General features: G+C 40.1%; 1 protein-coding gene across 32 annotated transcripts in view; it reads right to left on the bottom strand.

The window, feature by feature from the left end:
* TRDN (triadin) overlaps window positions 1-24,027 on the bottom strand; it is a 235,945-nt gene that overhangs the window by 126,640 nt on the left and 85,278 nt on the right. For 30 of the 32 annotated variants that reach the window (XM_070932750.1, XM_070932740.1, XM_070932754.1 and 27 more), the window contains 6 exons: window positions 20,813-20,878; window positions 10,304-10,333; window positions 7,209-7,271; window positions 7,028-7,087; window positions 6,291-6,353; window positions 5,247-5,309 (listed from right to left, as the gene is read on the bottom strand). In XM_070932750.1, coding sequence (XP_070788851.1) covers window positions 5,247-5,309; window positions 6,291-6,353; window positions 7,028-7,087; window positions 7,209-7,271; window positions 10,304-10,333; window positions 20,813-20,878 — 345 coding nt within the window. The remainder of the gene's footprint in view (window positions 1-5,246; window positions 5,310-6,290; window positions 6,354-7,027; window positions 7,088-7,208; window positions 7,272-10,303; window positions 10,334-20,812; window positions 20,879-24,027) is intronic. The other 2 variants (XM_070932731.1, XM_070932744.1) reach the window with 2 other exon arrangements.

Below are 24,027 nucleotides of genomic sequence, written 5' to 3'. Positions count from 1 at the left end.
CTGTCCCGAGCCCTCCAGAGATCATCAACCAACGCGACCAATGCCGTTTCCGTGCTGTGTCCAGGCCTGAAACCCGACTGGAATGGATCTAGATAGGATGTTTCCTCCAAGAATTGTGGAAACTGTCGCGCGACCACACTCTCAACAACCTTCGCCAGGAAGCGAAGGTTGGAGACAGGACGATAGTTGGCCAATATTGCCGGATCCAGGGACGGCTTCTTGAGGAGAGGCCTCACCACCGCTTCTTTCAAGGCGGCGGGGAAGTGACCCTCACTCAACGAAGCATTGATAACACCCTGGAGCCAGCCTCGTGTAACCTCCCGGGAGGCCAGTACCAACCAGGAGGGACACGGGTCCAGTAAACATGTGGCCGCACTAAGTCTCCCCAAAATCCTGTCCACATCATCCAGAGTCACAGCATCAAACTCCTCCCAGGTAACATTCTCAAGACTATTCCTCGTCACCCTGCCCTGATCTACCCAGTCAGAGTCCAAATCCCCCCGGATCTGAGCGATTTTGTCATACAGGTATTGTCCGAAATCCTCCGCCCTGCCTTCCATTTTATAATGAATATAAAATGTATTATTTAGATATTTAATGTAGCCAGACATATACAAAACCCATCCCTTTAAATCTTGAAAGATGCAACGATAATACATGTGCAAGGACATGTAGAGGAATGGGGGAATATAATATAACAAACACTCCCCCACACACACACACTTTGTATTTTACTATGAAATACATTGAACTAAGCATCTGTCTATATGTTTCCACAAATTCCTTAATACATTCTCCCACAAGAATTGTGAAAGTCAGAATCTGCTGCTACCTGGCATAACCAATTATTCTTACTGGAAAAAAGAAAACAGATGTGCAAAATGAGAACAATAGAATTGCAGCCCTGCATGCTGACGATTTACACATAGCAAGGTATGATGTAAAGACACACATTTAGAATTGTGAGCATCATTTTAATAAATACAGAGAAAATTCTACCCTTGTGAGAAACTTCAATCTGGCTCATTCTTTTGTCCAAGGGTTTATATGTGGATGGGCAGCATTAAGGCCCCCCACCAGGGGTGCTGTTCCTCACCGTTGTGGGACTCTATTCATTAAGTTACGAGACCCTGTTCATTAATTTGAGCTCTAAGGATTAATTGGAGTTGTTGCTACTGTATCGGCACCTCTGCTGCATTGTGTTATCTCCATTTCTGTTTAACATCTATATGAAGCTAATGGGTGAGATTATTGATCATGGGGCTAGGTATCATCAATATGTTGATAATACCCAGCTATACACTTCTGTCCCTGTTAAGCTAAATGATGCTGTTGATATCCTTTCTTGGTGCCTGGAGACCTGGAGGGTCTAGATGGGGAACAACAGGCTTCAGCTGAATCCGGGCAAGACTGAGTGGCTTTGGGGTTGGGGAACCTTCCATATTTTAGGATTTACCATATTTGGCTTTAGATGGGTTGCAATTGTTCCAGACATTGTTCTGAATTCATAACTCTTGTTTGAAGTGCAAGTTGTAGTCATGGCTAGGAGGACTTTCGCACAGCTTCATGCTGCATGCCAGTTGCAACCCTACCTGTCAAGTCACTTATGCCCTAATCACATCTCAGATGGAGTACTGTAATTCATTCTACATGGGGCTGTTGTTGAAGAGTATCCAGAAGCTTAAGCTGGTGCACTTAAGCTTCTGCTCCATGGTTACCAGATTGCTTCTGGGTCCAATTCAAGATGTTGTGATCTTTAAAGCCTTACATGACATGGGGGCAGGTTATCTGAGAGGTCACCTCACCCAATTACATGTATCTGCCCCATTAGGGTTTGTGTGATGAAACAATAATGTCATATAAACTGACCAATTTTTATATATTCCTAATAGTCATGATGCCATGCATTACACTATAATATCTGCATATGACATTTAAGGTAAATGTAAAGGTTCCCCTTGCACATATGTGCTAGTTGTTCCCGACTCTAGGGGCGGTGCTCATCTTCCTTTCAAAGCCGAAGAGCCAGCGCTGTGTGAAGACGTCTCCATAGTCATGTGGCCGGTGTGACTCAATGCCAAAGGCGCATGGAACGCTGTTACCTTCCCACCAAAGATGGTCCCTATTTTTCTACTTGTATTTTTTATGTGTTTTCAAACTGCTAGGTTGGCAGAAGCTGGGATAAGTAACGGGAGCTCACCCTGTTACACAGCACTAGGGATTCGAACCGCTGAACTGCTGACCTTTTGATCGACAAGTTCAGCGTTTTAGCCACTGAGCCACCATGTCCCTTTATATATTATTATATATAAATAATGCTATAAAAATCATTTTTCAATATACCGTGTTTCCCTGAAAATAAGACAGGGTCTTATTTTCTTTTGACCCCCGAAATATGGCCTTGGCATTTTCGGGGGTCTTATCCCTGAAGCGGGATAGGCATGGCCAGTTCTTGCCTGCAGCATTGCCAGTGAGGATCAGGTCACAAAAAAAAAAAAAAAAAAACCCTGAAGTTTTTGCGGGCAAATCGGGTGCAAAGGAGAACTCTCTGTGGGGAGCGAGAAGGGCCAAGCGACAGCTTCCCAGTGGGTCCCAATGAAGCCCTGAAAGAAAGGCGGCCACAACTGGAGGACTTGAAACTAGGCACGACCAGAGTTGCCTTTGCCCTCCTCCACTTCAGGACACTTAGGGTGTTAAGGCAGCTTCCCTCCCTCCCCCCCAGGATGAGGCTCCTCTCGATGTGGCTGCTGAGCTGTTCAATCACTATTTGGACGTTGCATCACTATTTCATGCCCGACAACTCAGAGAAGTCACTGGGGGAGCTGGAAAACAAGTTTCAGCAAGGCCAGGAGCATGAGAGCCACAAGGAGAGATGCTTCAATGACGACTTCCTGGGAATGCTGGTACATGCGTGGGCCTTCCTCAAGGAGACGCTTACTGTCTCGGCCGGCCTGCAGGACAAGTACAAGCTGCTTGCGCTCACCGTCCGGAACCATGGCACCTGCCTCAGCCATCTCAAGACAGAGTATCTCAAGGGCTGAGCAGGAGCAGGTGCCTCTCTTCCCTTCCCCCCTCAGTGGTTGGCCACGCTTTCTCACAGATGGATGGACTTTCCTCCATTAGCTGTTGACCAGGCATGGCAGGAGCTGGAAGTCAGGTAAGACACATGTCTTGCTTCTCCGCCGTGTCTTACCTGACTTCCAGCTCCTGCCATGCCTGGCAAGGGGGGTGGGTGGGGAAAAGAGATGGCAAGGGGAGCCCCATCTCGCTCCATGCATCTCACTTATCCATCGCCCCACCCCTCCCCACCTGCCACTCCCCACTGCCAGCCAAGATCCGCAAGCCAGATTCGGGGAGCTGAACGTGCTGCCACCACCTGGAAGGAGAAGAACATCAGAAATGGACTCTCTCACAGTGATGCCTCTTTCTCTTCTTCTCCTGAGTGGCAGTGGTATGTCTGTCTCACCAAATCTGGCCTGCTGATCTTGGGCAGCAGCGGCTCTGATGTTCCCCCTCCCTTCCCTCCCCCCCCCCATTCATGCATCTAGGTATTTGGGGGGCGGCTTATTTTAGCGCATGCACTCGAAAGCCCAATTGGGCTTATTATCAGGACATGTCTTAGTTTTGGGAAAACACGGTGTCAACTTCTGGAATTACAATGCAACTTTCAGTCATATCCTGTTTGCACAATGACCTTCTCCCAATATACTGTAAAGAGGAGTAGGGGTGAGAGGGAATGAGGCGCATATAAACACTAGCCAAATTCCAGGAGAGCTCAGCTTGAATGGACACATAGAGTTTTCCATTTACAACAGTTTTAGAGGAGTATCTGGGAATGTTACAGACGAATATATAACAATTTCTCTCCTCAACTTACATTGATTGGAAAAGCCTCTGGAGATGTGGGACTACACAGGTATATTAAATATTTATATGTTTCTTTATTAGATTTTATTGTTGCCGCAATCACACAGGCCCTCACTGGTTTACAGAAGTTAAGAGCAATACAAACCAGACCATCAATGGTGAAACTAAACCTGAATAGATAAAGCCATAGAACCATAAAGTCAAACTATCTTCAGCATCCTATCATTCTATAGGACCATCAGGATAACTCTGTTATTAAAAATTAAAAATAAAGCTATTTTAAAAATAAAGTTATGAGTTACTGTTGCAAGATCCTTCTATTCTAATGACATCTTATATATTGTAAATTTATTCAGAAATAAGCTTACTGAGATTGGTGGAATTTAATTTCAAGTAGGTATGAATAAAATGGGAGTTCAATTCCCAAATATGCAAAATGTCTTTTGATTTTGACAAATGAGTGCAATGCATTTTCATTCTTATACTGTAGTTTTACTTTCTACTTTGGGAACTTAGATCTAATTTCATCCAGCTTTTTGTTGATATCTTATTCGGAGGAGAGCTAGTAGGGTGCAGCAATTAGCACTACGATGAGTAGATATGAGCAGAAGAAAGGGTCATAAACATGAGGATAACAGCTGCAACTGCCTAACAGAAGTTCTGCCCCTTTTTCTATAGGTCACATTTGTTCTGCATAGAAAAGGGAATGGGGCTTTGATTGTGTTGGTATGGCTGCCATATTGCTTTTTCTTTACTTCTCCTACAGATGTCCCTAGAGATGGAGAAGATGTGGGTCATATGAAGTTTCAACTGTGTCTTCCCAGTAGCGTTCCAGCATAGCCACATTTCGGTGAAGGTTTTGATGAAAGTTCATGCAACTAAAAGAATTAACATATCTGGACTTCCAGTCCACAAACTGAATTACTTGTCATAAAATATATTTTTGTTATTATGGTCATATTTGTTTATAAGTACTTATTTTCTACAAACATTAATTTCTTTGAAGAACTGTTCATGTACAGTATGTAAGAGCCCTGACTAATTCTCATTAATTTTTACTATGAAAATTTGCTAGCAAAATACCTTATTATATTGTATTAAGAAAATGTTGACATAATTTTATGCCATAAATACAAGGATGTAATAATTTTATAATAATGAATACTATTAAAAACAAAAAAGGACCAAGTTAAAAGTTCAGGTTTAGGCACAATGTAAATCTGAAGTGAAAAATCATTTTTGATTTTAAAAAATATTAAATTCAGAACATTTTAAAAAATCAACATTTACATACCCATTCAGTTAAAAATCTAAAAAATAAACTCAGGTACTAATCAGATTTCACTGAAGAGAGTAACAGAATATACAGTATTTCTTACCTGCTTTTTTAACTACAGAGAATGCTGCCCTCTCAGGAGTTTTCCTTTTTTCTTCTTTTTTCCCTAAAAATTAATTTTAAAAAGATGTTTCTTATGCTGGAAAAGTAAATCACATACTTCAGCAAGCTTATGAAAAATGTATGCTATCATTTTGAATGATTGAATATTGAATTCAGTCTAAACTTGAACATACTTGGAGGAGATATATCTATCTATATTAATGTTGGCTAACCTTTTCCAGACTGAGTGCCAAAGCGTGTGTGCATGCATGCCCAAACCCCCAAAATGCAATGCACACGTGCCCCTGTGCACGTGCCCCACCCCCATGCATACATGCACGTGCTGCCCTGCACACACCTCACCCCCACGCATCCGCACACCCCTGCATGCATCCCCTGCACATGCGTGTCCCCCTCATATGCATGCACCCCTGCATGCACAGCAGAGACCCAACAACCAGCTGGCCGGCGGGAGGCTCGCACATGCACGGCAGAGCTTAACTGGGGCAATGGCTCATGTGCCCACAGAGAGGGCACTGTGTGCCACCTGTGGCACGTGCACCATAGCTTCGCCATCATGGATCTATATCGTCTATGTATCTATATCGTATATGTTTACATCAATATTATCATTATTTACCCTCCCTCCCTGTTTGTGTGTGTAATAGTATACCAAATACATAAATTTATGTAGCACTGAATTCATAGGTTATTTACTTATCATTTTAATGACTGTGATATTATGTGCCAATAATAAATTTATATTTATAATTCCCTACATTTAGTTATTCTTATATTAGCACAGTGATATGGCTTTAATTCTAGTTTTGACAGTAAATTTTTGCTAGTTAATGACAAAAGTAAAGAATGTTATGTACCTGGGAGATGCTCACTGACATCAGTGGGATTCAATAATCTGTACAGATTACAACACTTCTACTGGAGGATGTAATGTGCAATGAGATTATATTTATATATAATTCCTTATATTTAAACTATTGTGTTAATGATACAATTAAAAAAAAATCACAGTCCAAAAGCATACCTTTTGCCTGAATATCGGAAACATCTTTCTTCTCATGGATTATCTTTTTGTCTTCTTCCACTTCTAAAATATGAAAAAGACATGGCTTTGGATCAGAAGTAGCCAATAAACTGAAAAAGAGGCTCAACTGATTCTGTCCATTCAACATTAAGACAAACAGCTGTAATTTAGAGTTCTGTGTCAGCAGGCATTTAGCTTACATCTCATGATGAATGTATGTATTATTTCATTTAAATTGTTATCCCCTACAAAACAGTTTCCTGACACCTACATGGGAAGTTCACAGCAGATATTTTTTCTTTGTGCCTTAAGAGAGAAATATCTGCTGCTGCTACCTGGGACTGAACTCTCAACCTTCTGAGTGGGAAGTGAGCATCTTCACCACTAGGCCACCACGCCTCTCTGGATTTAGGTCTCTTTCAGGGGCATAGGATCCCAGAGTGGTGATGCGTTTGACCCCACCTTTGGGCTCAGTCTGATACTCTCTTTCCAAATGCTACATATATGTCCATGGAATTCACCCAAAAAAGGTCAACTGTGATTGTGCAATTGAAGCTTCACTCTTCCTTTTACGAGCATCACATATATTCACATATATTCTAGTCTCCATCTTACTATAGTGGTGATTCTATGACTACTTGATTATTTGATACAAATTTGTGATACTTCAAAAATAACCATATACCTATATAATACAGCAGCAATCTAATAATGCAATACTTATGCAAATAACTTACCTTTCTTTTTAATTTCAGGAACACCTTTCTTCTCAGCAGTTACTTTCTTCCTCTCTTCTTCTAAGACATAAATCAAAGGCTAATTAATTGGTTTCATTTTATTTAAATACAATAGGCAGATTAGAGCCCTTTAAAGATGAAGCAAATTAATTGCTTTATTTTAAAATAATAAATACCCTACCTTTTCTTATAACTTGTGGAATAGCTTTCTTTTCTTGAACCACCTTTTTTCCTTTTTCCACTTCTAAAGAATAAATTTAAAAGGAAATTATTTCAAAGTGCATTTTTATTCAAGAATTAGTAGTCAAAATGACAGAACCTTTTCTACTTTCTACTTCTGTACTTGGAAAAATAAAATACCTCTGAATCTAAAAATAAAATAAACAGCACAAAATGTTGCCTAGTCAACAGCCTATTCATTTTAATGGAGGAAAAAGACTTCACACAGAAGTGGGGGAATGCTAGGAAAAACAACTTCAGAAGGTTTTTTTTTTTAAAGTAGGCTAATGCCATACTGTGGAACAGCAGTGCAGTTGATTGACATTTGAATGGAGGGATAACTGAATTTCTGGACCACCCAGGATAATTTTGATACACTTCGACTTCATTTTTACCTCATTAGGGACAGAAAGTACTTTGATCATCTGTGATAATAACTGGGCACAAATAATGTGTTTATTTTGTTCTTTAGGGTTGAAAAGCAAAATGTCAGCACCGTTGGATTTCAGCCATTATATCTGATGATCAGAGCATTTGAATGGGATAGAATTTAGAAGCATTTTTTTTAATGGTCAGTCTTGACATTGTTGGAAAAGTGGTCTTGGAAGGCGGTCCCTCTATCGCATTACTCACTCTATTTACTGTATATAATAAACTACACTAGGAAACTATCCAGGTTCTAAAGCTTTGATACATCTACATTTTGGTGATAACCCTCTCTGTGTCTGTCTTTTTCATCCACATAGATTCAACCATCTGATATAGATATCTGATACCATAATGAAATGGATGAGGGCAAATGCATTTAAACTTCATTCACACAAGGAATAGATGATCCTGGCAATCTACAGTTCTATACTGGATTGGATAAGACCACTCCAAAACTTCAGATTCATAATTTAGATGTGTTCTTTGATTTTTTTCCAAAGGTAAATGAGGTTAAAGATTCTGAGCTGGACAGCTGACAGCCCGGCTTTGCACCGTGCAATGGAGTGAGCTCCCATTGTTGACCCAACTCCTGCCCACCTGGCAGTTTGAAAGCATCCAATGTGACTAAATTAACAGGTACCATCTTTGTGGGAAGGTAACAACATTCTGTGTGCCTTTGGCATATAGCCATGCTTGCCACAAGGCAACAGAAAATGTCTTCGGACAATGCTGGCTCCCTTGGCCAAGCAATGGAGATGAAGATGGCGCCCTAGAGTCAGATATGATTGGACAGGGAAATCTTTACATATATATATATATATATTGATGCATTTGTCCAGTCTCAGATTATGTTGCATTCCTCCACATAATAGCAGCCTGTACACATTTTTAAAAAGATGATTAGATGAAGAGTAATGCTGTACATTTAATAAAGGGAGTCCACCAGGCTTTCAGTTGTCACCCGCTCCTTAGCCTACACCTTCAACAAAATAGTAATGTGATTAAGGCTATCTTATCTGGTTTGCTATATTTGAAAGTGATTGGATGGAAGCCAAGTCAACTTTTCTCTGACTCCTTGGTGCCACGTCCAGTTGTCAACTACATGCTGCTTGATAGCTCTAAAAGAAGGCAGAGTGAGTGACAGAAGAGCTACTAACTCTGCTGTGGCTGTTGTGGCAGGTATAAGAAACAGAGCCATTAGAGTCTCTGGCAGCTTTCATGCTGATTGCTCCTGAATGCTCTATTCCTTTTCTTGTGCTCCTGAAGGAAAAAGAGAAGGGCAGCTGAAAGAGCTGAAAACTCTTTGCTTCCCTTTAATGTTCATTCAGAGCTTTCTACCCTAGCTAAATAGGTCTAAGGGTAATTGCAGGGGCTTATCTGAGGGAAGGGTCTTGAATATGCCTGGCTATATTCTGAAGAAGCGGGAGACAGATCCTTTCTGGATCTAGAAGTGAGAATATGTTGATGCAATGCAGGTCAATGATCATTCAGCTCAAATCTGCTGCTACTAAGGCCCTCTCCATTGAGGAACCCCATCTAAAAGGCCTCCCTCAGGTCCAAGGGAGCTCTGTTTAACCCCCTGAGAGAGTAGCCAATTAGCCTTGCTTCAGTTTCATCAGTTTGTGTCTCAGTTACTTCCCTTCAGGCTGCAGACACAGACTGGATAATAGATCCAAATACAGATTATATAAATGAGGCAGAGATGGAGACAGAGATGGATAATTATAGAGACAGTGAAGGAGATGGATAAAGCCAGAGACAGTGACTGAGTCAGAGTTATGCATATAGAGGCAAAAGCAAAAAAAACAAACAAACACAGAAACAGAAGTCTAAATAAATTCAAAATTTATTGGGGACAGATTAGCTCCAAATCATTCAAATGAATTGTCTTTAGACAATTCTTGTTTTGTTTGTTTAAAAAAACAAACAAAAGAGCATTCAATCGTATGTGCTCCCATTTGCAACCTGCAATGCTACAATTGACCTATATTGCAGTTAACACAACATGTGGTTATACCAAGTGTCTGGAAGGAAAAGAAAGAAGTTAGAGAGGAAGCTGTTTTTCTAATAAACCCATATTCAGTTAATTTGCTAAAATATATTTTATGGATTTAAGATCAGTCATGATTAGGAGCTGCTTCTCCCACAAATGACTAAGAAGCTTTAGGCATGAGAGAAGGAAAAGAAAAGCAAACATGAAGTTTTATCTTTAACTCTGCCCTCAATTTCAGTGTCACTGATATTAACATATTTTGTTATTTATTGCCAATATAAAGAGAAATGCCTCACACATTTTATCAACTTACAAAGGGAGAAGAGAGTAGCACTAACTAGTCTCTGTCCTGCATTCATTTATACAACCTGGCTATCTTCAGAGGAGGACCTTTGAAATCTACTTGTGATCTGGAATCCTCTGCATTTCCCTCCAAAGAACACAGGATTAAGTTAGCTTGATCGTGTTTTTTTGGGGCACATCCTAACTCTTCCCACACATGCTGATTTGAATACACAAGATGTTTTTCTGGGATACTAGAAGAGTCTATCCTCAAATCACATAACCATTTCAGATGGAACTGGTATGGTTATCCAGCCAAAAGCAAACAACAGAATACAATATACACTACTTACTTTTTGTAGCTGTCACGTTAAGCTTTCCCACTGTATGAGCAAAAGAATAATTTTTAAAAAGTTAAACCAAGGAATGCAAACAATGAATTACCAGCGATGAGAAAAGATAGCATGTTTGCAGAAGCGCCAGCAAATATGTGATTGTGAGTATTACAAAGCAGGTATGTTCTTAAAAGCTATAAAACCTACAGTCTTTCTGCATATTGGTTCCATAAATATAAGCACCATCCATGTGCTATGGGAGAGAAGAGATTTACAAAGAGGTATGAAAACAAAATTGATTCTGCCTGTATGTCAATATTGTGATATCCACAGTGCAATGAAATATCTGTTAGATTATTCAGCCATGAGTAGTTTCTTTTATATTAAAAATATATACCATTTTTCTTTACACTTCACAGCCATGAACCAACTCAGATTTATCATTCCAATCCAGCACAAATATATCAATAGGTCAGATACATTCTTTATACACAGAGAGTCTACCCAAGTGTAAAAATTTCCAAGAAGCAGAAACTTTGTTTGCATTTGGTTTCACGTACATTAACTAGAAAGGTCTAGACCAGGGCTGTCAAACTTGATTTTGTTGAGGGCCGCATCAGGGTTGTGTTTGAACTAGGGGGACCAGGGTGTGTGTGGCCAGGGAGGGCATGGCCAGCTTGACATCACTCATGTCAGGGGCACCTGTGGTGGCCTGAGTGCTCTGCCAGCGAAAATGGGCTCCCGAGCTCTGCTTTCAGCAGCAACAGCCTCCTGCAACTCTCTGCCAGGGAAAACGAGCTCCGTTTTTGTGGCAGAGGCACCGCGGGCCAGTCCTTTGCTGTTTCCAGATTGGCCTTGTGGGCCAGATCTAAGTACCCCATGGGCCGGATTCAGCCCGTGGGCCTTGAGTTTGACATCCCTGGACTAGATAGTAACAATTGTTCTGAAAATGCCAGAAAAATGGAATTAAGGCCTTTACTTTCATCTCTAACATGTGTGCAATACTATTAGACACTAGCAACCTTCCTGTTGTGGTCTGCCAGCAGCTTGTGGAGCTGGCAGCAGAGTCGGACAGTGAGGAGGCTGGGGAGGACAATGGGTCTGTCCTAGAGTCAGGGGAAGGCCCGGACGAGGGCTCGGCATCAGAGGCAGAGATGGGACCAGGGCCATCTGGGAGCGATGTGCGGACTCCGGAGCCTCCAGAGGCGGATGGCAGAGAGGCAGAAGAACAGGAGAAGCCTGTTCCTAGTGCACACATGCAAAGAGCTGCCAGAAGGCAAGAGCAGCTAAAGCAAAAAGGATGACTCGGGAGTAAGGCCAGGAGATGATTGGCCCCTCCCAGAAGGCTTAAAAGAGCAGCAACAGCTCTTGGGATCTTTGTAGGAAAGCAACGTTTTTACATTTGCTTCTTGTCAGTGTCTCTTGCTTCTGAACTTTTGCCAAGAAAAGCCTTTGGCAGAGTGCCAAAGTAGACAAAGGTTGGTGATAAGGCTGCAGGACTGTTTATGAAGGGTTTGTTTTGGACTTAATTTGGACTAAGCTGAGAATGAAGTAATTCTCAGCTGTTCTAATAAAATATGTTTGTTTAGGACTGATTGTGTCTGGTAATAACTACTTGGGCCCAGGTCACAACACTTCCTTCTTCTGTGTCTTTGGAACTGCAACTCCCTGAATTTCCTGGGCAAAGGTGAACCAAAGGTGTACTTTTTTAGGGGGGTGCTTAAAAAACCCAAGGTGCAAGTATGCACAGTAAGTTCATGCAATATGCACATATATCTGGAAACTAGGACAACCGGCAGAAGAAAAAATGAACACAGAAAAAATTGTAACAAAGTTTATGCGTAATAAAAAAATCTGTGGTATTTAGTGGGAGGCACTTGTTTCTTCCTAAATTAAGTACCAGGTAAGAATCCTTTTTCATTATCAAGTAATCAGTGTTATAAATATTCCTATTAGCAACATTCTGGTCATAAATTCATTCCATCCAAAAATTCATTTTAAGTCCCATATGAGCAAACTAAGAAATTGTTTGAAGTGACCCTAATAATGAAAGTTGAAAAGCAACTGGCAAACATAAACTATGACACTAAGGGACAATAATATACAGCATTCAATAGGAAAATGGAGTAGAAAATATGGTGCTATTAGTGCATGCTCTTTCAAAAGTAAATAAATAGATTTGGACAATAATTTTATGTCATTCCACCCACTCAGTTCTAATATGTATTATGTGACTCTCAGCATAGATTTTGCATTTCGCAAGTTACAACAAAGTTGCAAATTAGGTGAAGAAGCAGAGGTAGCTTGCAGGTAGCCAGGAATGGATTTATACCTTAAATAAATGAAGTAATTGTGTTTCTTAAAAGGTCATTCTGGGCTGAACATGGGGTCAAAGATTTCCCCATTAAGATTTCTTAATTCTAAATTATGCAGAAGCCAGATCCCAGAAACCAATTTTGCATGTAATCCCAGATTGTTTATCTACTTCAAAATATATCTGCTCAATAAAAAAGCTTTCCCATCCATAGCCTGATAAACATCAAATATATTCAATATTTCACAACAGAAATGAATAAACTGAGCCTGCACATTCACATTGCCATGACATATGACCTCATCCAGACTTTAACAAGAGTTGCCATTTCCAGTTCAGAATGCATGATCTTATCCGAAACAAAGAACTATTACCAAGGTTTTCCTTGAATGTTACTTTTTTTTCAAAATATGTTTTACTTTCCATAACCCTACATTAATGGAACAAGGTCCTAGAAAATTCCTAAATAAAAAAGATCTCTTTCTAAAGTAAAAAAAAAAATGAACTTTGGAAAGTCAGTGAAGGAGAGAAAGATTGGAAGATGTGATGAGAAAAATAAGAAAGGTTTTAATGTAAGCCTCAAAAGGTCGGGCACATTGCTCTAAAATGGTCTTCAATGACTTCTACAACATCTTATGCCTTCCACCTGTGATGTCAAGTGTTTTTAAGAGATGGAAGAAGGCAAGGAGGAGCAGCACTGGATTTATGCCAAGTGTCCTTCAAAGTAGATTAGAGTGCAGCAACTGCCTGTTGATCTGCCTGTGATGAGAATCTCTAAATATAGCAAAGCACTTGAGTTAGATGGCATAGTGCTACACAACTGAGACTCTCCGAAGATACACGTTACCAAGCTCTGTATTTTCACACTTTAAGTTCCAAGATGATACAGGGAGTAAGTAAGTGACATTAGTGCTGATTCAGAAACAGCTTGCTGCCCATCCATCATCAGCAAAAGGAGGAGGTAAGAAAAGGGCCCCAAAAGACTGGCGGTAAAGAGAAACAAATCGAAGCAAAAAGAATAAGCAGGAAGCTTCCTTCAGTTGGAGCCTGGGTGCATTTGGTGCTTCTGATCAAAACTGTTAGAATGGTTATTGAAACACATTTTTGTGAAATCAGTAGCTTGATTTCCCTTAAACATTGCCTTCAGATTTAAAAGTATAATATGGAAGTTTGCCCCTCCAAAGTTAATTGGCAATATAAAACAGATTAAGCTTGAGTTAGATCTCTATTTCATATCTATACCAGTCCCCACTAATACTGCATTATTGAGATAGCATGAAATAATTTTAAAATTAATGCTAGATTTCATTTTAGCTAGATCAGTTCTATTTATACTATTTAAGGGAATATTCTCTTTCAGCCTTCCTCACCTTGTGGCATCTAGGAATATTGTGACTGGTGCTTCCAGAATTCCTAACTAAATCATTTCATTTTATGAAACAGTTAATATATTGGCTATTCTCAGTTTCCAAGTATTCAAAGTATTAATATTCATTGAAATCAGCTGAGAATAGAAATGATATTCCTGGTATATTAGAACTTCTCTGAAGCCTGCTGTGCCTCTGAGCTCATCTCATCTGACAGGGTCTCTTCAAACATTCTTTTTTTTTTTTTAATGAGTGTTTTGTTCAGCTTCTATTCTTCTCTTCAGCTTTGCATAGCTGTGCTATCCTGATGTAATCAGGCAGTTTACAAAGGTCAAGGAAATGTAAATAAAATCAATCTGAGATTTTGAGAGTAGCTATTTTTTTTTAATTCTGAATCCCATCTGTTCCGACTTGTCTCAAGAATGCTAAGCCAGAAATAGGTACTGCAATCACTACAGTATAAATTAATCTAATGTTTTTAAACACCTTGTCTGTTATTTGGATTGGATACAGCCAAACCCTTTGGGACTAAGAAAGCTAAGGTATAATGATGCAGATAGCTCATTCTGGGAGACAGCATAGCTTCCCTAAGTGTCTGAAATCTTCTACTCTGCTGTTTATTACCTTTCCAGCCTATATTTTTTTTGCTGTTGGGATGGAATAATAGATAGCTAAGGCACATTCAATATTCTTGCACTCAAATGATGTGAATCTGTTGTGGATCTTCTGTGAGCATTCAACTTCGCTCTCTATAGGAGGAGCTTAAAATCTTCTTTTGCAGGTCAGTATACTTAAAGTCCTTTAAAGTATGGTAACCCATTAAGGAAGGTAGTAGGTAGCAGAAAACAGACTGCCTTCAGATTTAAAAGTATAATATGGAAGTTTGGCCCTCCAAAGTTAATTGGCAATGAATTCCAAATGCAAAATGAAATAAAAATGCCAAGGATGCAGTGGAAATGCTTGGCAGTAGCTACAGCTCCACTGCCTATGCTTTTATTTGTATACCAGGCATTTTATTTTAATTGTGAACCTGTTGGTGACCAAATCAGCAACATTGTTTATGGGTAAGCTTCATTGGATCAAATGAAATCATTAAAAAAAAATCCCCAAAAGATTTATTTATTTATATTTTATGTTTCCATACTGCCCATATTCCACAAGGGAGATTTGTTTTAAATACATTTTCTTTTTATATTGATGGACATTGTCCTTCTACAAATTTAAATAGTAAATTCCAGAGACTTCTACATGTCATCTACCTAACTTTCCATAGTCCCACAACTGAACTGAAATCTGATTCATTTTCACCTTGATAAAGTTTCCAGGCGAGGTTTTCAGAGTAATGAAGGTTTACTAAGCTAAAAGGTGTAAATAAATATTTATTTATTTTATTTTATTTTATTTCCAATTTCTATACCGCTCTTCTCCCTGAGGACTCAGGGCAGTGTACAGCCAGAATTAAAAACATGCAATATAAATATTAAAAAACAATTAAAATATATATAAATTTGGCCCAAAAATTAAAAATCACTACCAATTAAAACATTTTAAAAAATTTCTTCTTAAGCCAGCCCGGCTTGCTGGAAAAAATGGGTTTTAAGGGCACGGCGGAAGGCACTGAGGTCTTGGATTCTCCTTATCTCTGGGGGCAACTGGTTCCAGAGGGTAGGTGCCCCCACAGAGAAGGCCCTCCCCCTGGGGGGTCACCAGCCTGCACTGTTTGGCTGATGGGACCCCGATGAGGCCCTCTCTGTGGGAGCGCACTGGTCGATGGGAGGTCGTCGGTAGCAGCAGGTGGTCTCAAAGATAGCTAGGCCCTATGCCATGGAGCACTTTAAAGGTGATGACCAACACCTTGAAGCGCACCCGGAAGACCACCGGGAGCCAGTGCAGCTCATGCAGGAGCGGTGTTACATGGGAGTGCCATGCTGCTCCCATCACTACCCGCGCTGCTGCGTTCTGGACCAGTTGGAGCCTCCGGGTGCTCTTCAAGGGGAGCCCCATGTAGAGAGTGTTGCAGTAGTTAAGGCAAGAGGTGACGAGGGCATGAGTAACTGTGCACAGGGAATCCCGATCAAGAAAGGGCCGCAACTGGCGAATCAGGTGAACCTGACAAAAGGTCCCCCTGGTTACAGCCATCAGATGTTCCTCCAAGGACAGCTGCATATCCAGGAGGACTCCCAGATTGCAAGCCTTCTCTGTGGGGGCCAAAGACTCGCCCCCAATAGTCAGTGATGGAGTCAACTGACTATATCGGGATGCCAGGAGCCACAGCCACTCAGTCTTGGAAGGGTTGAGCTTGAGCCTGTTCCTCCCCATCCAGATCCGCACAGCCTCCAGGCACTGGGACATCACTTCAAGGGCATCGTTGGGGTGGCCTGGGGTGGAGATGTACGGCTGGGTGTCATCAGCGTACTGATGGTATCTCACCCCAAAGCCACGGATGATTTCGCCCAGCGGCTTCACATAAATGTTAAACAGAAGGGGCAAGAGGACCAATTCCTGTGGCACTCCACAGATGAGAGGCCTCGAGGTCGACCTCTGCCCCCCTGCCAACACAAACTGTGACCGGTCGGAGAGAAAGGAGGAGAACCACCACAACACGGTGCCTCCCAACCCCAACTCTTCCAGCCGGTGCAGCATGATACCATGGTCGATGGTATCAAAAGCCGCTGAGAGGTCTAACAGGACCAGAGCAGAGGAGCAACCCCTGTCCCGAGCCCTCCAGAGATCATCAACCAACGTGACCAATGCCGTTTCCGTGCTGTGCCCAGATCTGAAACCCGACTGGAACGGATCTAGATAAGATGTTTCCTCCAGGAATTGCGGAAACTGTCGCGCGACCAAATATGCTGGCCCCATCTCTGGGCCCAAGTCATACCGTAATGCATTAGGAAATTAGCATGCTTCTGTATTCCATCCGAAAGGAGTGGCTAAGCATCTAGGTTTTTCATTACTTTTCCATATTTTTTTAATAATGAAATAGCATTATAATAGGAAGAAAAACTATAAATAAAGTGAAGCTCCCTGAGAGAAATAGAAATTGATGAGTAAATGGGCAATTCATCAGTTATCCCCAAGCTACTCTGAAAATGAATCAGAGACAGCCTAAATTAATTAAACGTAGAATCATTCTTACAAGCCACAATAAACATGCCATCATATTTTATGAAAGATTGGAAGAAAATTGCCACAAGCTGGGGGGGGGGGGAAACATGGAAATAGCAAAGAAAATACTGGAATAGACTGATTTAAAGCCAGCATCATATGGAAATTCAGTATAAAAAAAGAAATTAAAAAAATAGCAATTTCAGAGAAATGGAACCAAAAGTGATGTTTCTCATACTAGGACATCAGTGGTGGGTTTCAAAAATTTTTACTACCGGTTCTGTGGGCGTGACTTGGTGGGCATGGCATGGCTTGGTGGGCATGGCAGGGGAAGGATACTGTAAAATCTCCATTCCCACCCCACTCCAGGGGAAGGTTACTGCAAAATCCCCATTTCCTCCCAATCAGCTGGGACTTGGAGGTAGAGAATAGATGGGGGTGGGCCAATCAGAATTTTTATTACCGGTTCTCTGAACTACTCAAAATTTTTGCTATCGGTTGTCCAGAACTGGTCAGAACCTGCTGAAACCCACCTCTGTAGGACACGATTAATTTGGTAGGGACTAGACATGCACAGATAATCATGCAAAAAGATTAATCAGTACTTAGTCTGGGAGAAATATTTTCTTAATGAATTATTTTGTTCCTGATAATATATATCCTGAATTACAGAACTATGAAATTAGTTTTACGTAGAAACCATTCTACATTGCTTTCAATACTGAGTCATATTGTGTAGCCTTCTTGGAACATCTCTACTTTTCTCACTTTTATAGATATCTGCTCTAACCCATGCCTTCTGGATCTAGCTAGCCAACATTCCCTAGTAGATAGTATACCCTTTCTTGCCAGATCAGACAGGACAGGTGGAAGCAATTTAGGTTTTAATACTTCAGAAATAATGTCCAGAAACATATCCAGATTTCTCCTACATCTTTCTCAAATTTAGATCACTGCCTGACCACTATGCCTGGGACTTTACAAAAAGCATGTCTTTTATTATTATTTTTTTCCTTTGCTTCTTTCCTTGAATGAATTTCATTTACTCCTGATATTGGGATTATTGAAGAAAAATTGGGTCCACCTTTCTATGGATTCAGCTGTGTGTGTGTGTGGGCTATATCTTCTTCCCAATTTCTGCAGCTGCGTGCATCGATTTATGAATATGATTACATATAGCACCACCGGTATGAAATATATACATAGCCAATTCCATAATGGTTACAATTCCTTTGAGGATCAGCAAAAGCAATATGTAACTCATAATTCTGAAAATTAGGAACTAAATCAGACCTTAAAACACTAATTACAACTTAATACAATGAATATTTACCATTATATTTACCATTTATATTGTTGGTTTTTTATCTTGGCTGTACACCGCCCTGAGTCCTTTGGGAGAAGGGTGGTATAAAAATTTAATAAATAAATAAATAAATAAATAAATAAATAAATAAATAAATAAATAAATAAATAAATAAGACAAATAGGGTGGCACAACAGCATCTTAAGTTTTGTTTGTTTGTTTTTGTTTTTTTATAAGCTGAAGAACTGCATCCATCAAAAGCAGAAGCAATATGTCCTGCCTAACATTAGGCATTTGGGGACTAAATTGTGAATTCAGCTCTACCTATTTATATGAGAATATTTTACAGGAAATGGAAGTCAAACTATCATCTCATTTTTGGGAAGAAACTATCATCTTCAGTGCTACAGTTTCATTAAGGTAAGCACTGATCTGCTTCTTATTACCTACTCATCCTGCTTCCTACATGGTGATTGTACTCTTACCTTATATGCTAGATCTCTAAATACCTCATGCTTGTGGTTTCTTGGGTGACCAAGAAAAGCTTTGCTTGGAACTTTTTCAAGGGAAACTAATTGATTAATGTAGTACCCTGTTTCTAGATATTCTTGAAAGAATGAGACATTCCAGTCTTTACCTAAGAGAAAGTATGTTTAGAGAAAAAAAATCTAGAAATGGAAATATGCTTAGAGCAAGAATTAAACAGTAGTACTACTGGGCATATGAAATGGTGGCCAGTTTGTTTCAGTGATTAAGACAAAAGACTAGAAACTGGGAGAACATGATTTACTCAACATCAAGCCAACTGGATGACCTTGGACCTGGATGACAGTTGGGCCAGTCACTGTCTCTCAGTCTTTGGAAGAAGTCAATGGCAAACCATTTCTGAAAAATCTTGCTAAGGAAAATGCAGGGACTAGTCTAGTCTCCAGAAGCCAATGCTGAGTCAGGCACCAAAACAACTATCACCACCACTCTACACCTGCTAGGGTTGTAGTAGTTTTTCTGGGAGCATATTTTCCATTTTTAATTATTTACTTATTTCTTATAGAAACAAAGTGGAGACATTGTCAAAGGATGTTGTAATATGAAGAACTTGACAATTTCTTGCCTAGTTTTAAAAAATTATTATTATATGCTTATCTTGCCAAAATTTCAAAGAGTTAGTCTGCTATACATATGACAATGGCAGGAACAAGGAGGCAACTCTTTTCTCTCTCCTTGAACTCACTATGTTCGTCAGCAGAACAAGAAAACTGCAGGAAAAGACAAATATTTATTCCCAGTCCATTCTAAAAGTGGGAGGTAAATTATCCTGTAAATTATATTAGTGGACTAAAACCTGAATCTTTACATTTCATCAAATTTAGAAGTAATCCTGGTGCAAAACTGAGTGAGCAAAACTGATTCGATTTTAGTTTCGTAGCTTAAACCTGGTTGTTACGACTTCATCTGAAAAAGACTTCTTAGCAATAGCAATAGCACTTAGACTTATATACCGCTTCATAGTGCTTTTACAGCCCTCTCTAAGTGGTTTACAGAGTTAGCCTATTGCCCCCAACAATCTGGCTCCTCATTTTACCCATCTCAGAAGGATGGAAGGCTGAGTCAACCTTGGGCCGGTGAGATTTGAACTGCCGAACTGCAGCTAGCAGTCAGCTGAAGTAGCCTGCAGTACTTCACTCTAACCACTGCACCACCTTGGCTCTTAGATAAGGAAGATGAGTCAGGCGATCTCACTAAGCTCTCTGGATCACATGACCCAAATTGCCACTGGCCATAATCAATTTCCACTAACCCAGAATATGTTGACCAAGACTCTGACCCATATTTACCAGCACAGTCCATGAAAATGGCAGAAATGTTGAATCAAATGTGAGAAGTTAAAGCTGTATCAGTGTACAGATATACAAGGGAAGGTCTTGAAAATAAAAGTACATTTAAGAATTGCTCAATATCTGTAGAGCTTAAGGCAATCAAACCTGAAGCCAACTGAGTAAGGACCATGTAACTATAACTTTTAGTACATTCTTTGTCTGAGAAAAGTTTATTATTGGAAGCAATAGGCTGCTTGAGAAGCCTAGTGAGTGGATTCCCTTGCATTTGAATCCTGACTAACCTGCCTGACATTCACATTTTTGCAGTGTGGAGGCTAATTTTCATTCTCTCTTGTCTTGTGTTTCCGGGAATCTCAGCATGGATTTGGAGTGATCTGGCTTTGGCTTTTGGACTGACTTAGCAACTTTGTATTGTTTTGATCCTGAGCAATATTTTGAATTGGATGATATAGTTAAGCTTTCTTTTATCTCCATCCCCAGCCCTGACCCAGGATAGGATACTGATATCAGTTTGAATAATAGTATCTATTTTGGTCAAGATACTCTGTAAACATATCTGAATGTTTTTTTTTTATAAAAGTTAACTGAACTTACCTTCAGCAGCTGGGACAAGAGCTGTGATTGCCGAGGTCTGTTCCAAAAATAGGGGGGGATATGGTCCTGAACACAAGAGAGGCATGAAAGGCTATTAATTATAATAATATGCAAAATAATACATAATATATAATGAAGTGCACTTGGAGTTTACTTTTTTAAAAAAACCAGTCCCTCAGCAGAATGGAATTTCTTCTGAATTGCTTGTGTATATTGCTAAGTACCTCCTAGAAATAAAAGGGGCAGAACAAATAAAACCCCTTTGATTTGAAGTTTTAGATGAGTGAGCGTGAAATCATAGAAATTAAAAATGCTGAATTATTTGCTGATCACTTTGTATTCGGGGTTAAAAAAACATCAATCTATACAATCAAGCATCACACATTTATAGCTCTTGATTGTTGGCCTGAAAGCCCTTTTCCTTCTGCTTGTAATTAGAAAGGACTTTTCTAATTCATGAACGTCTACCAGGTTGTGGAGACCTAAATACTTTAATAGCTGCTTTACTTTGTGTAGCATATTACCAAGCCTTCGTAGAAATGTGGAGCATGAGAGCAGCTGCAGAGTAGCATGAGCAGATGATGTATTTTTCAGTGAAAGAGATTATCATTTTGTGAAGAAAGGGAAGAAGTCAGGGGCAGGTTCCAAATCCCGTCACTACTGGTTCACTCATGTGCATGCGCTTCTGTGCATGCGCAGAAGCATCTAGGTGGGTGGGCGGAGCCTCCCACCACCGCCGCTACCAGTTTGCCCAATCCAGTGCGAACCGGTAGCAACCCACTACTGAAAGAAGTAGAATTACTACTCTCCACATTTTGGGTAGAATACACAGGCGAAAGACCTCTACATTTTCCACAAGTGACCACAGCCCCAGATTATCCATTCTAGAAGGTGGCTAGCATAGGCAACATCACTGGAGTCATAACCAAAGCTAAAGGGAATTGTTTCTCCAGGATCAAGGGCAAAATCATGTTTAATTTGGTTAGGAAAACCCTTGTCCACTCTAGTAGAATAACTCTGGCTAAAATGTTTTTCCTCTCCCATTACATGAGGGATATGTTGGCAATAAATGTCCTTTGAATCTGCTAGTTTCTCTTTTAAACATGAACCATCTATTTTCTACCTTCACTCTAATAAAATACATATAATAAAATACTTTGGTATAACTTATTTCTTCTATTGTTGCTTTCCATACATCTTGAGAACAGGCATGAATTCACAAAAATGATTAGTAATATAAATCAGGATTATGACAGCCAAAGCTTTGAAGTTTTGAGATAATACAGTCAAATGCATTCATAAAAATGTATGCCTGCCGTATTAGGTTATTTTATTACACACTAGCATAGAAACTTTTACCTTGACAAATTTGCAATATATTTATACTGACAAACATCCGGCAATATAGTCTTCCTCTTCTACATTTTAACTTTGAACACCTACTCAGCCCACCTGCCCATCCTCAAGTGGGAATTTAAAATCTCAGTTTTTAAGGGAGATGTAAGTTATGAAATATATAATGCAATTTCTGGCTGAACATGGATGAGGTCATTCTGGTACACTTTCATTCTGAAAGGAATTTCAACATGCTTCAATTTGACAAGGCTTTGAACCAAGCAGTCCCTTGAAGCTGCTTAGTGAAGCCTGCCTGGTCCGCTCCCTTTCAAGAGCTAAATGATGTGGCTATGTGGTTTTGCTTCAGTGACTCCCTTGGTTTTTTTTCCCTCACAGAGTTTGCAGTATAAAAGAAGGCTGACAGGAACTTCTTCGCTGAACTATGGGAGAAAGCCGAGACGTCCATTCTCCATATTGCTTCTAAGAGGAATCACACCAGTGGTGGGTTCTATCTGGTTCTGTCCAGTTCTGTCCGGTGGGCTCCTGGTTCTGTCCAGTTCTTTAGAACCGGTAGTAAAAGCGGCGAGAGGCTCCGCCCACCTGCCTGAACATCATAATTGACTATCTGTGCAGAAGTGTGCGTGCTACCGTTGCGAACCAATAGTAAAGGTAAGTAGATAAAGGTAAGTAGAACCTATCCCTGAATCACACCCAGCACCAGCTTGGGCTACGCAGAATCCCAAAATCCATGAAAGGATGCCTAAATCAAAGAGTCCTTAACCATGGGAGGGGGCTCAACCCACAACTAGTTTGAAGTCTCCTCTTCCATATGAGAGGATTTCAAAGCTGTCCGGTTTCAGTTTAGGAGAAGAGCAACACAAAGAGATTCCCAAACTGAGAATGGCTGTTCTAGATTGTAAAAAAAATTAATAAATCGTGAAGCCCATCCTCTGGATAGCCAGCACCAAACTCTCTTCTTCCAGAATGAGATGGATTTCAGAGGTTCAGAGTTTCTGTTCCATAGAATTGAGCAATGGTAACATGGCAGTTTTGAGTATTTGGGCAAGGTATCCAACTTCTATTGGACTTAAGCAATAATGCTACAGACACCCCACAGCCTGAAACCTATCATGTCTACTTTTTCTCTACCTCCAGTATTTGATGACCAAACTTTCTGACCAACAGGAATATGGAGGAAGGGCAAGTGGGCAGCATTACCTAGTTATAAGCCTATTTCCTCAGGAAGGCCTGTATAAGAATACCTCAGCATATCAAAATGTAGGAACTGTACATTTCAAACATTTCAACTCAGTAAACCTCATACATTTTTCTCTCCCTGCCTCTTACAACTAGGAGAGGATTGAGTTTAGTCTGAAATTAGAATCACAAATATAAGTATCTATCTCTATCTGATACCTCAGATTTCAGATATTGCATTATAACAGGTAACTTTCCCTCTCTTGCCTCCCACTTGCAGCAAGTTGAAACCATTCAGCTCTGCTCTGGAAATGCTGCCCAAATGTCTGGAACATATCTAGGTAGAAGCAGGTGACTGAAAAATTGTGAGAATTGGGGTTAAGAAATTGCAAGAGGAACCATTAAGTGGGTTTCAGCATGTTCTTCCTGTCTCTAAAAAGGAAACGAAGACAGGAGCAAGGCATGTACGTGTATTTGCACCTTGCGTTTATGTCTGCAAATGTTTTATATGTTGTATGTTTGTAAAGTTTTACCAGAAAAAATAATGTGATTCATTTATACATTATATTTTGAAAAAGTGTGATGTACCAAATAAATTCAGAAGTGGCCCAGACGTTTTTGTAAGAACAGGCTGAATCATTTTTTCAGCACATTTTCTTAGGAAACAATTTCACATTTGTCTC

The sequence above is a fragment of the Pituophis catenifer genome, unplaced genomic scaffold, assembly GCF_029215685.1.
Source record: "Pituophis catenifer annectens isolate HBS135680 unplaced genomic scaffold, rPitCat1.0.hap2 SCAF_1, whole genome shotgun sequence".
NCBI classification, from domain to species: domain Eukaryota; kingdom Metazoa; phylum Chordata; class Lepidosauria; order Squamata; family Colubridae; genus Pituophis; species Pituophis catenifer.
This window is presented reverse-complemented; position numbering and strand designations above follow the sequence as displayed.